General features: G+C 38.6%; 1 protein-coding gene across 4 annotated transcripts in view; it reads left to right on the top strand.

Moving 5' to 3' along the window:
- ATP8A2 (ATPase phospholipid transporting 8A2) overlaps nucleotides 1-13,859 on the top strand; it is a 349,988-nt gene that overhangs the window by 184,815 nt on the left and 151,314 nt on the right. For all 4 annotated transcript variants that reach the window (XM_056328949.1, XM_056328950.1, XM_056328951.1 and 1 more), the window contains 2 exons: nucleotides 8,512-8,695; nucleotides 12,964-13,074. In XM_056328949.1, the coding sequence (XP_056184924.1) occupies nucleotides 8,512-8,695; nucleotides 12,964-13,074 (295 nt within the window). The remainder of the gene's footprint in view (nucleotides 1-8,511; nucleotides 8,696-12,963; nucleotides 13,075-13,859) is intronic.

The following is a 13,859-nucleotide window of genomic DNA, read 5'->3' as shown; positions in this document are numbered from 1 at the left end:
GTTGCAACTTGATCCTTTTTATGCTTTCTCATTTCAAATTCCAGGAGACTTTTTTTTCAGAGAGGGAGAAAAAGCCTGCTGAGTTATTAGAACTCAGAATGAAGAAATAAAACTGTTGGTTCTTGTAGCACTGCTGAGGTGGCAAACTATTTCAAATCTATTAGCTATCTCTCCCTTCATCTTCCTCCCATGTCGATGTTTGTGGTTTGGTTCTTAAGTGTATGATCCTGAGAGAAGCAGTAGCTTACAGCAGTAATGCTGTCTGAAGCTGCTGTATGTTGTGTTTCTGAGCTGTCATTGGTGTGGAGGAGCAGAGCCACCTGTCACGCAGTGATGCTGCCCAGGTGGAGTGGTTGGTCCTACCACAGTGCTGCTGTAGTGCTGCTAGAGGCAGGTGCTCACACTGGCCCTCCCAACTGATCTGTTGGCTTCCCCCCAGGGCAGAGCCTTGTTAATTGGGCTGACATGCTTATTCATGGACATAATTTCAATTGTCACTTAATTTCACCATGTGTTGCAAAAGTCTATAAACAACTCTGCTGTGTGAAACGTGGGTGCTCACCCTTTGTGCGTGTCCTCAAGGTTATGAAGGCACCAAACAGTCTGTTTCACAGACTGAATTTTTTGTTCTGTCATTAGAAAAAGGCAGATTTCTGTGCTGAACAAGAGCTGTTCAGGCTGATTAGCATGGAAATGGATGCACCTTAATCAGCTTGGTGCAAGGGAAGCTCAAAATTAATTTGATACTTCAGTTTCACTTTTTAAACATATTAGAGCTGTTGCCACTAGTGACCATTGTAGTTAAAACTGCAAAATAATCTCCCATTCAATACTGTGTTTATGCCAGCTCATCACTTTGCAAATCATTCATTTTCCAAACTACATTTCCCCTATTTAATCTTTGCCCTATAAAGCACGTTGGGGGAAGGGCAATCAAGACAAACATGCAGGGAGGGATATCAAAGAGAAGGAAGATGCTGACTTGAAACTTAACCCTGTGTTCACTGGGGTGCTGTGTATTATTTCATGCTGCTTAATACATAGAATCCAACTTAGATATTATTTCAGAGTCCTTTGGAGAACATTTCAGTGGCAAATGAGTTGAAATAGGGAATGCAAATGACAAATTTAGTGATGCATAATTTTTTTTAAAATTATGTATAATAAGAAACGTTTGTGATAAAAAGGTACTAAATGAATTTGAATTTTTTTCCTGTTCAGAAGACTGTGTATGTCTTGGTGGCTTTATAACTACAAAGAGAGCTTTATATTAAGGAAGGATTTCTGTTATACCTGAAGCGATGCAGAAGGAACTGTTTCGGTAACCGTTAAATTAAAAAATTGACACACGTTCTGTGAGTATGTATGTAGGGCTGTGTGCATGTGTTTTGACTTAAAGCCATGGTAGGCATCAAAAATACCCTGTTCTGGATAACGTGAGATTTATAGGTAATGTATTGCTCAGAAAGTTGAAGTGTGACTGGCATGTCAGTGAGCCTGAAAAACTGAAGGAAGATACATTTATTTTTGTTAGTTGTAAGATGAAATGAGATGCCTGGTAAGTGAAGTAGGATGTAAAAATCTTTAAAATGAAAAATAGACTTGAAACAGGTCTGATAAACGTGGATGAGATGGAGAAGTGAGGTTGCAGCTGAAATGACAGAAGGTTATGAAGCTGTGTTTGTTCTTGAAGTCAGTAGGGGGATTGGTAAGAGTTTTAGCGTTCTATGTTCAGAAGAGATGGGACTGGGAAATTACTGTAGGAAAGAAGAGTTAAGAAGCAAGAATTTTAAAGAGGAGGGGGGCATGACATCAATAGCATCGCATGCTTGTGTTGGAAGCAAGCAGACATTCCACTTTGCCGGAAAGCAAGAGAGGAAAGGCTTGTGCACCTGATAAATTCAAAGGTGTTCAGTACTGTGGTAGTGTAAGGTGAGTTTTGTTCTGTGTAATTTTACGTGTCATAAGTAGCCCTTTTAATATGAACTAGTTATCTTCAGCCCACTTTACTGTGGTGGAGAGAAAAGGGCACTTGTAAAAGGAGGCAAACTATACTCTTGAAGTACTTCTAAAATCAGCCAGATGACTTGCACTCCAGAAGTGTCTGTTTCTCTCCATTGACTATAAAAGGAGCATGGCATGGTTAGTGCAGATGGAGATGTCTCCACTGAGGTCACTTACATTTAGTTAGATCAGTTCCTTTGTATGAACGTTAAACTATCCATCAGTTCACTCAGTGTTGTCTCCAAAGTTGTAAGTGCTGCACCAGAGCCAGCCCCTGTGAGATTGTGCTTGTCAGCAGGTGAAGGAGATTCAGAGCACTTGGTAAATGAAAAGCATTCAGTGCACATTTTAAGTTGATATATGTGTACGCTTTTGTTCACTGTTCACTTGTTTTGTTTTGTTCTGTGTGGGTTACTGTATTGTTTTAAGTCCATCCAAGATATCTCAGAGCATCATAACTGTAATTCAAGACTAGCCCTTGCTTGGATGACACATGGTTGAAATCTGCAGCCTGGTGTGTGTCAGGAGAAATAAATCTGTAATTAAAAACTGCTAAGTGTGATGTAATAGGAACATTCCTTGCTCTGTGAGTGTTACTTTTAGTGGTGTGTTAATTTATCTTGTTTCTTTTTCTGGGGACCAGTGCATACAGTTGAATGTCAGTATTATTGGTAGCCCTTGGCTCTTTCTGGGGTGTCTCCCATCTCTGCCTTCTATGAACATGAGGCTGCTGAGCATTTTGAAGCACTACTGTATTTTACAACAGAACAGGGTAAAATTATGTTCCTTGTAATACTGGTAGGCTCTTAAGGGCCTCTTGTATTGCATTAACAAGGCATTTTAAGGAAGTAGAATATCAAATTAATGTTTCATGTTAAAGACATTAATGTCTTGGTGTTTAATCCCCTTTACAGCATAGAAGCAGGAAGGGGTAATGCTTGAAACAGCTTCCTTCCTTACCTTCCGCTTTACACAAATGAACATTGAAAATCAAAAAGTGTGGGTAAGAATGTCTCTTAAGAGTATTTTGTATCACATCGCATGTGGGGGAAATACAGAGTCTTCAACAGAAATGCTGTAGTCCCCTTGTTTTTGGGGAGGGGACCCACAAATTAAATCCCCACAATAACCAACACACATCGACAGAACAGCATGCTAAGACTCTGTATCAAGCTGTGCCTTGCTTAGGTGTGGAAGAGCTTGTGGGTCTGTCTTCTCTTCATAGTCTTGTAAGATGGTCTGGCTATGAACTGATCTCTTATAAATTACCTAGGCCTTTTTTGCTTATGTCTTACAAAAAGGATCCAATGAAGTTTACTTATCTTGTTCTTTATTAATTATATCTCTTTATTTACAATTGGTAGTCTCGGTTCTCCAGAAGAACTTTCTCTTCATTGGATCCTTTGGATTTCAATGCAATAAATAAACCTAGTAATTTTCTGATATACTGCATTTTTATTTCGTATCTGTGGTTTATGTCTATATGCTTTGAAGCATCTGCAATGATGCAGCTGTAGTTTAAGGGCCTGTGAGAAAAGTGTTATTTACAGTTGCCATCAGTTGCTCTCATACATCTGTAACTGTGCAATAAATACAGATATGGATAGGGACAGAATTAACTGTTTCTCAGTTCCTGCTGATATCTTGTGGAGTATAGCTGCCCTATGTCACGGGACTGGTTGTGCTGATTGCGTCCCTCTAGTCTCATTTGTGACTGTATCCATCTTGATATATTATTGATTATATATATATGATTATATAGATGGAGTCTGGGAATAAGAGGAATAGTTGCATTGCAAGATTGCAAAAAGTGTGTGGTAAAGGACTTGATTGATTTAAATCAGTTGAATTACCTAAAAATTTGATGGTAAAACTCTTGCATTGCTTGCTTAAAATGGATATTTTAATGCTTTGCTTCTACTTAGTTTTGAGGTTTTAAAAAATTTTGCTATTAAAATGGGTTTCTAAGTAAAATGTTAGGTATTTATTTTTGAAAGTATCACCAGTGCACTGTTTTGGGTGTTTTTGCATAATCTTTCACTGAAAGATGTCAGAGCTGAGACAAATTTGTTAATTGCTGTGGTTGTCCCGTAAGTATTCCTGATGAAAAAAATATAACTGGAAGATCCTCCATTTGTGCTTGAATTCTCTTAAAGTAATAAACTAAGCCAGAGTAAACTTCCCAGCAAAATGCTAAGAAGACTATCTCTAGTTGGAAGGGACCCATAAGGATCATAGAGTCTAGCTCCCTGCTCCTCACAGACTACGTAAGACTAAATCGTATGAGTAGAACTTTTCTAAACAGGCAAAACGTTTCTGGTAAGAAGTGTGCCCAGGCTGAAAAAATAAATACAAACTGAAGGTTTAAAGCTATTGGGAGTTTATTTGCAAAAGTCAGTGGGAAGCCACTTACATCGTCCTCTGTGGAAACCAGCTGTGTTACTGCTCTGTCCTGTGTCCTGTGATATTTTTTTCACGAGTTTCCTCTAAGTACAAGAGGGACCTTAAAGTATTTATTGATAGCGACAATATAGTACTGCGTTATTTGAGAGCTACTTACCCTTATGTTCTACCAGTTACCTTATGGATTTAAGTGATCTGAAAGATAATTAGGTCCACATCTGTCTAAGGGTCCCTGGCTCTGTACTGCATTTCTCTCCCAGCTTCTTTCCAAGGTCATAGTGCTTTGTGCCCTCTTGCTTTGACCCATTCCATTACAGAGGAAGCAATGTGATATTAAGGCATCAGTCATCTCATGCAGGATGGAAACGGCTTTCTCTATTAATCTGTTAAAGGTGCTGATAAACACTAGACAAGTTTGAGACTGAGAACCTTCCATTTTTATATGTCAGCCTTTACCCTCCCAAGAGCAAGGCCACTGGGAGGAAGTCCCAGAGGTGGTCTGCTGAATGGCTGACACCTAACTTGACGCATATCTTCCATCAGCCATGAACACTTGTTATTGCACAGCCAAATGCTGAATGCTAAACGCTTCATAAAGGCACAGTCTTGACCCCAGGCTCTCGGCAGACAGAGTAGGTTAAATTCAGATTCTCAAGGAAGCAGTTTGAGCAAAAATCTGAAGACTTGATCTGCTAGCTATAATTGTGGTATTTGAAGCTTGACTTTTTTTGTTCCCCCAGGAGTATGTATAAAAAAAGAATCAGTCTAGACTAAATTGATTGTGTTTGTTGTTAAAGATGCTTTTGAGCAGAGGTGATAAAATTAACATGTAAATAAACATTTCCAGTGAACTTTTTGAAGTTGTACTCTAGGAACTTTTTAAAGAAGCATTGCTGTCTGACCAGTGAATGAATATGTGAGTAAGCAGGAGATTTTTATGCAACTGATGTTTTGCTCACATCTTAGTTGTTATTTGGGTGTGTATCAAGGCAAGGCTTACATCTTGATGTAACTGCAGTGGTCTCTGCTGTGAAAGCCGGAGTTGTTCCACCAATTGGTAAGTCTCAATAGTTGCCTGTCACTGCAGAATTATTCCCTGAAGGAGTTAGCTCTTTCTTTGTGCTTCTTAGTTTGAATTTATTGGTTTTTTAAGGAATCTTTTTGAACTTTGCTGTTCTTCCCCCTCTTGCATGATACCACCGGGGGGAAGCTGCAGGTTAATAGTGTCCTGTGCTATAATCTTCCAGTTACTCATGTAGACAGCCTGTCGAATGTGTAGAAATGGACTGCAGCTCTGATCATCTGGCTAAGGGAATTAACGTCATCTAATGCAGTGTGTTGATACTGAACAGGTTACAAGGAGCAGAAGAGGTTTGGAGGCTGGGAGAGTGAGCTGGAAGAGGAGGGGAGTAAAACCTCACAACTCAGTAGCCATCCAGTTTGCAACTTCTGTAATTACTGTGTGCAGCAGAACATGTTCTCTGGAGCTTGGGGCTGTATTTGATGGGGAGGTGTTGAAGAGGATGCTTGTTATAAAGCTTCTGTTTAAATAAACAACGGTAATCAGGTAACACTTTGTGCTGAAATCTGGTCTTAAATTTCATCATCTTAAACCAGGTGCTGAAATATTTTTGGTGATAAAAGTATATACCTAGTGTTTCCTGTAGCTTGTTTAGTGGTACTAGGCATACAGAATTGTTAGTCTTTAATTGGGTGTTATATAACTGTGGACATAATTAACTTTATTTGGTTAAGTCAGTAAAAGCATAGTCTGTGTACATTATGTGGTAGTTGATAGATGTGTTTATATTGAGGTGTTCCATTGATTGGAAAAATAATGGGTCATTAATGGCAAAGTCGATTTAAAATCTGAAGCCACACCTACACTGCAGGCACAGAAGTGACTACAAGCTATATTAGCTTGCCTGACTTGGTCGAGCTTGTTAGAGTGCAGTTTAGCTGCAACATCTCTGCCACATCTGGCGATGTTTGAAATGTCTGTAGACAAGCTGCTAGTTTAAACCACAGAATCAGAATGCTGTTCACAGTCTGTCTTGTTTCATTCCTTTGTTACTTTAAGCATATTTGGAATCAGGAAGCTTCTTAGCTATTTCTATTGCCATGTAACTGAAAACTAAATGAACAAAAAATGGACTTCTGAGAGAGGTGTGTGTCTGAGGTGGATGTTAGCAGATATGCACAGTGCTCAGCTGCAGTGAAATAATTGCACGAGGGGACTGCCAAAAGTATATGGTCCTGTGCGCTGGAGGTGCCCCTGGGGCTGGTAATGGAGGTCTGTGCATTTGTCAATCCTGTCCCTCCAGAACTGCCTCCGAGTCCCTCAGGAGTCCCCGTTTTATGGCTTGAACTCCTTGTTGACTCCTTGCTCCATGTTTTAGTATTTTATTATGTGAGAGGGGGTGGGGTATGTATGAGAGAAGTTAAGATTTGATGCAGACTGTATTGAGCTGCATTATAATAATGAACTGACACTTTTTGTGCACCACAGGTTGGTTAGTGTGCTGAGGTTTTGTGTTGGTAGTTTAACTGGGCCCCTACAGTGCCAAGTGGTGTTTTCATTGCCAGGTAGTTGAGTGCTTAATAAATCTATCCAATGGCATAAAGTAAATTTTATGGCCCAGTCAACTTTTTCCTGTTTTCAGCTTTCAGGAACAGGACAGCTGCTAGACTTTTCAGGTGGTTTAGTTCACATGTGAATTTTGAGCCCAACAAATTTTTCTTAAGAACTCTTTCTCCCCCAATTACTTATCAGGTTATTTTAAGAGGTGATCAGCGCTAAACAAAATCAAGGCCATAAAGCAAAATGCTGAACAAGATAACTCTGCTTTTTTTGATCAGCAGTAATCCAGCCAGGTGTATTAAAAGCCTATGTAAGTTGCTCCCACAGGATGTAGACTCTGGAAAAAATGCCATGTAAAAACCCCTCTGTCTCCCCCATTCCCCAGGCTCCCCATTCTTCCCCTGTTTTAACAGTAAAGCTTTTAGATATCAGTTACATTCTTTGTTGAGTGTTATGTGGCTGACTTGAGATGTGGAAAAGTTTTGTCTAAAGCTTTATTTAAGGGAATATAAAATCATTTGAAACTTTAACTAAAACTGATGAGGAAAGGAATTAGGGTTGTTTGTACAGATGGGGTTAGAATGGAAATATTTAATCTACATGTAGGTATTTCCAGAATACCTCATATGATTTTGTAACCTGATCCACCTTTTCCATGAAAAAAGGGCATTTTGGGTGTCTTATCCAATTTAGTAAGCTAGTCGAGTATTTTTCCACTTCTCTCTGGATTAAACTAGTTTTAACTCCATTGAATTCCATGAATTTTTGTTTAACTGGAACAAATGTAGAAAGAGAGAAGGATCAGGTTAAAGTAGCTACCTGTAAAATTGATAAGAATATTCAGATGTCATGTAGTCAGCCTTTTGTGTTTTGAATTGGAATTGAGTAACATCATCCGGGAAGTCAGAGTTGCACCAGCACACAAGGCTTACATGAGATCAGGGAGAAGCTTCATTCTTTTTGATGCTGTGTAGTCTGATGATTGGGTAGGTGGCCTGGCAAGTAAGCTGGAGGACGGAATAAGGTAAGCCTGCACTACCTCTTGCCAAACCACTGAAAATACCTTGTGATTTACCCTCTGAACGTATTAGTGGTCTTTTTTCTCCTGGATGGAGATGCACTGTTGACAGCGGACAGGGAAACCTGCACCGTTAATCTGTAAACTGTTGTATTTGCATAAGGAAATTCTCTTCTCCAGTGTTCCTAACATAACATCATGTGTGTATACCAAAGTGCATCGGATGGGGCCAGGGTTGGAAAACTAAGCTTTAAAACATTTCATATCTGTTTGGTGTCTTTGGCCTAAAACATGGGCAAGTAGATAAATGTGAAACTATCTTTTTAAAGCTATTTTCTCCTTCTGAAATAGTTTGGCACAGGTTCTGAAGCTTAGTTGTTGAATAAAGAAATGTCCCAGCAACTGCCCTTTGATTACTTCTAAATGTAGATTACAGCTGTCCTTTTGGGAAAGTTTTGCATAGCTCAGCATGTGAGAAACTGACACCTTTTTCTCTCCTTTTCAGAGTATCTCCTCTACAGAAGTCTGAAATAGTAGACATGGTCAAGAAACACGTCAATGCCATAACACTTGCCATTGGGGATGGCGCCAATGACGTGGGAATGATCCAGACAGCTCACGTTGGAGTGGGGATCAGTGGCAATGAGGGCATGCAGGCAACCAATTGCTCGGATTATGCTATTGCACAGGTCAGAGGCAAAAAAGAGCAACTGCCATATCCTGTTGTAGGAAATGTGCTGTGTGGTCATCAAGTGCTTGATGGTTTCTCCTAGTCTTCAAGCTAGGAGCATCTCTACTTGCTTCCTTTTCAAGACAGCTGTCTAAAATGGGTATCTTTGATGGAGTTTTGGGATTTGTTATTATGGCTTTCTGTTCTTTAGGGCAAAGCTGTGCCTCCCCTCAAAGTTTGTTTCCTCCCAACAGCTCTGCAACATTCTGGTTCTTCAGCAAGCAGGGAGAAGCACTGTCTGCAATGCTAATGTTAATATGCTTTTTTAAGTGTAACTTGTTTTGGTGCAAGGTTTTTTCTCTTGCTATGAGTAGGCATTGTAACCAGGTGTATAAGAGTCTGGTAATTCTTATTTTGAGGTTTCTCTTCCTCTTTTCTTTACATTTCTTATTCCACAACCACGGTGGTATATCCAAGAATTGGTCACAGTTCTAGAGAACTGGCCAGTGTTTTCATTTTAGGTACGTTATTTTGAATGTTAGTTCGGGAGCACTCACCCAAAAATCTCATCAAATTCAGTACTGATGACTTCATCTAAAGAGGAGAGTAAAAAGCCTTTTTTTTTTTTTTTTTTTTTCTCTAATGAAGAAACCAAGGTGTAGAATAAAGACTTAAATGTAAGAAAGGAAGGAGATAATTCAGCTGCTGGACATCCTCTGAATACTTTTTTACAGCTAAGGTTCTCTCTGTGTTTGAGATTGATCACAGGGCAAGAACAGGTGGAGCTGACAGGAAGCAGACATGATCCAGTCTGAGTGATCTCTGAGCATCAGCTGATGTTCTCTTTTGGTGGGGTATAGCCAAATTTTATCTAACAAGTGATATAAAGTACCGTAATCTTTTGATAGTTTCAGTAGCAGGTGAGATTTTGAAAAGGCATGGATCATGATGTTATTTGCACAGATAACTGTTTATTCTGTTGACCCTGCTGTGAAGCAAAGTGGCAGTCTTGTATTGCTGCTCTGTTCTGCAGCCTAATGAAGGGACTTCAGTTTCAGGCTTGAGTAGCTGAGACCTTTCACCAAATTTATCTTGAAACTTTTAGGCTATTTTATCAAGGGCTTATTCTGTCATAAACAGTAGCAAATTCCAAATACATATGATTATAAAAACTGCCATGATCTTAAAGTCTGTGCTATCTTACAATGACTTTCTGGCTTTTAACTTCTGTAGACTGTGTAACTTAATTGAACACTCTTTATCCGAACTTCCTTGGATTGTTTATTACTTCCTTTTTAATAAGCAAGCATAAGCAGTTTGGTCCGTAGAGGGCCTTACACACTTAATTCCTATTGTGTTAATTGCACTAATGTTAAAACTGCAGAAGTAATTCCATGTTCATGTGTTGCTTCTGCATTAACAAAACCCCCTGTCTTTGGATTTAGTGTTAGAATGTGGAAAGTAACTTGCTCCTGGTTTAAATGCCAGTCAGTTACTGACAATAGCAATGAATCTTCCCAGTACAATATGGAATAAAAGCTGGTCACAACAGCACAGAATTTCAACTTGAAAAATGCTGTGGAACTGGTTTTTTTGTGATTGTGTAGAAGAGCTTTTTGCTGATTAGAAAACATAGTCAATAAATTCCTCTTGTGAAGGAGACCAGTAGTGTATGGTCATGTGTGTTTCAAAAAAAGTGTTCAAAAGAAAAACTTGATCTCTGTGGGGTGTATTTCTTTCAGCAAAGACATATAACTCCCATTGAAGTGTTACTGTATGTGCATGCCTTGAAGGCAGAGTTATTATATATATATATATATATACAGACACATACACAGTTATTGAGTAATTTAAGATGGCCACTGTAACGTAGCATCTCATGTTTAAGTAGTATTTCAAATACAGCAGTGCCAGAAGTAGTCACTTCTGGAAGAGAAAGTCTCGATATAGGCTTTTTCAGGATTCCAGGGGGAATCAAAGCATAAACCAAATAAAAATAAAAATGCAACTTGTATCTGACTCCGCTCCAAATAGCTTCCACAGGTGCAAGAAGCATCTGTTTAAATCATCCTTTTCCCTTGAAATGATATTGCACTAGTGATCCATATTTAGAGAATTCCCAAATCCAATGACCTGTTTAGAGAGACAGTAGTATAATTTAATAACTTTTTTCCTCAGTAAAAGGTTTTATCATCTTAATCCAGAGAGCATCTGGTGTCTAGGGACTGTTTCCTTTTCTTAACTAGGGAAACTTCTTTCTTAAACAAATGCTTATGTTTCAGTTTTCTTCTTCGGAAAATTTAGCTTGCGTTTTGGATGCATTTTCACTGTCTTTAAGTCCTGTCCATCTCATCCTCTCATGGCATCACCTCATTGTTTAGTCAAGATGGAGGGTATCTTTCTAAAAGATAATCTCTGTATAAAAAAAGTTATGCTAGGGTTGGTACCTAGATGACTGAAAACTTATGGAAACTGTTTTGTAGGTAGGCCAGCCAGATGGTCATGCTGTTCCCTTCTGATTTAAAACCCCATAAATACAGTACTGTCCAAACAAAGGCAGTGTCTTAATAGAGCCCTATACCTGTAGTTGCTCAAGTACGCCAGTCACTGTGCGTTTGCGTCATTTCAGTGACCAGCATCAAACCAAATTTAATTCCTTGCCATATCTTAAATGGGACTCTTCACCAGTGTGAACAGACTCAGAACTGTTATCTAGGTTACTGGTATCTTCTTTGCTCTGCTACACCATGCACTCATTTTCTTGAGAGTACAGTCAAGAGAGCAATTAATGGTAGGATTTTTTTCCATGTGTTGAGCTCCAGAGAAGACTACCTCTGAGACGGTCACTTGTTAGGCTCAGCAGAGAGAAAATTTTTTAGGGTGTATCTAACTATTCTCTACAAGAGTTGTTTGGGGTGACTTGTCAGGGTGCAAGTTTCCCATAGCTGCTGCTGTCTTCTGTTAATTAATTTTGATGAGGACAGTTGCAGCTGTGCTGCATATTAACAGAGGCATTAGGTGTCAAGTAGGTCAACTACTCCCTTGTGAGTGTCCCACTTTCAGCCCTGACTCAAGTTGGGCAGAGACTGAACCATGACGCTTGGTTCACTTTTTTTCTCTCCTTTCTTGCTGGTATATCCTAACAAATTGGAGTTGCTGATGCATGGGGGAGAGGCTGCTCTTAAGGAATTATTGCTCAGTGATTTTTGTGCTGGAAATCATGGGAACAGAGCTATCTCGTGACAGTCTGGATTCATTATTGTAGCTTTCAGTTTCAGGTAAGTTTTGGTTGAAATAAATGATCTGGAATCTAAATTTAGGAGGTCAAGCTTTTCACATAGAGTCATTTCCTGGAAAAGGAAACAAAGCAAATGATGGTCCCACTTCAATGTCTAAGAACCCTTCAGGTACATATCTGCATGGTAAATGTAGTCACCAGTTTGAGCTGTCTATAACTGGACAAAAGGGGAGTGCTACAGGTCATAAAAAATTTCACTGACAAATTCAAGACTGGAAAATTACGCATTTCCTAGGCTGCATTGTGAGACTGCTTCTGTAAAAGTCCATATTCAAAACCGTTGAATTGAGAAGCTGAGTTTGAGCCGTATCTGTGGTTCAAACTATCATTAAAAGGTATCTGTTTTTACAAGATTTGTCTGCTTGCCCTTTTTGGCAAATGCTGCTTCTTTCTTTACATGGTATTTTAGGTGATTTTTCTAACACAAGATTGCAAACATTATGTGGGCTGAAAATTTAATGTAAGTATTCATACTCTATGAAACACTCAATGCTTATCTATTTTTCCATTTATGTTCCTTCCTTCTTCTGCGTTTTATTTCAGCTCAAGACAATTCAATTAACCAGTCTGTTTGTTTAACACAGAGAAAGGAGATTACAAACATTGTAGGCCCTCTAACACAGGAATCTTCTTTGACCATGAAATTAATATGAGTTCACATCTATGTCCAATCCTTAAGGCTGTATCATGTTAACCTTGCCTGATTTTGCCATCAGGCTAATAATACTAATTGAAGACTTCTTGCTGTTTAAAGCCAATGAAGACCACTTAAACATTGAGTTTTGCTACAAAAAAAGGTGTTTCCTTTAAATATTTTAAGTGGTGTTTTTAGCATGTATGCTCTGCTAAGCTATGTAAATACTGCACTTGAAGAATAGTTTTCATACCTGATTTGAGGGAGTTTTTTGGAGGTCAGGGGTTTATTTTAACCAGTTGTGGGTTTTTTAACAGTTGTTCATATATGTAAAAACTTGTTTTCTCTCTTTCAGTTTTCCTACTTGGAGAAGCTGTTGTTGGTCCATGGAGCTTGGAGTTATAATAGAGTTACCAAGTGCATACTATATTGCTTCTACAAGAATGTGGTTTTGTATATTATTGAGGTAAGAGTAACTAAATTGATGTGTCTTCCTGGTACTTGCTCTTCAAACCATCTTGTACAAAAAGTAAAACTCATCCAAATGGATTGAACTAAAAGGACTGATGTTTTTTTCAGTGTTTAAGAACTTGTTTTCCTTTCTCAGATTAAGTTAGTTCACCTGAATCTGTTAACGTTTGCAAAAGGAAAACTGAAAGTTTCAGTACAGTGAAGCCTTGGATATGAGATGTCAGGGACAAAGTTCATTTAATCTGTGTAAATGTTCTTACTGAAAGTTTCTTTGTATTCATGGAAACATTTCAGTTAGAGCTTATATTTATAGAACTTGAGAGTGGGGCTAAATTTAAATGAAAAGTTCATTTAATAGAATTGGGAGGAACTCTATAGGCAAATAATAAACTAGGCAAAAATTATACCTGTTGCTTCCAAATGATAAAGATCATAGCTGGAACTGAAATCAGTTTGCCTTGCTTTTTGGGAAAAAGGGCATAATTTTGCCCTACAATGCCAGTGAAATTCTAAAATTAATCAGGTTATTTGATTTAATAATAATTAACATGTTACTGTTCTAAAAAATTACTTATCTGAAGATGGCAAGTACTAAAACTGGATTTTTAAGAGGACTGAATACTGTTAGGAACATTAATACGTGGCATTTCAGCCTGCATAGATAGGGGTGTAGTTCTTGTGCTTCAGGATATGGTTTTGAATTTAAGAAGGATCAGGAAAGAATGTTTATCATGTGCGTAGTTAGAAACACGAGGAACTTGAACTCAATGGATTGGTCAC

This window comes from Falco biarmicus, chromosome 2, assembly GCF_023638135.1.
Source record: "Falco biarmicus isolate bFalBia1 chromosome 2, bFalBia1.pri, whole genome shotgun sequence".
Taxonomy (NCBI): Eukaryota; Metazoa; Chordata; class Aves; order Falconiformes; family Falconidae; genus Falco; species Falco biarmicus.
Note: the sequence above shows the minus strand (reverse complement) of the source record. Positions and strands in the feature narration are given on the sequence as shown.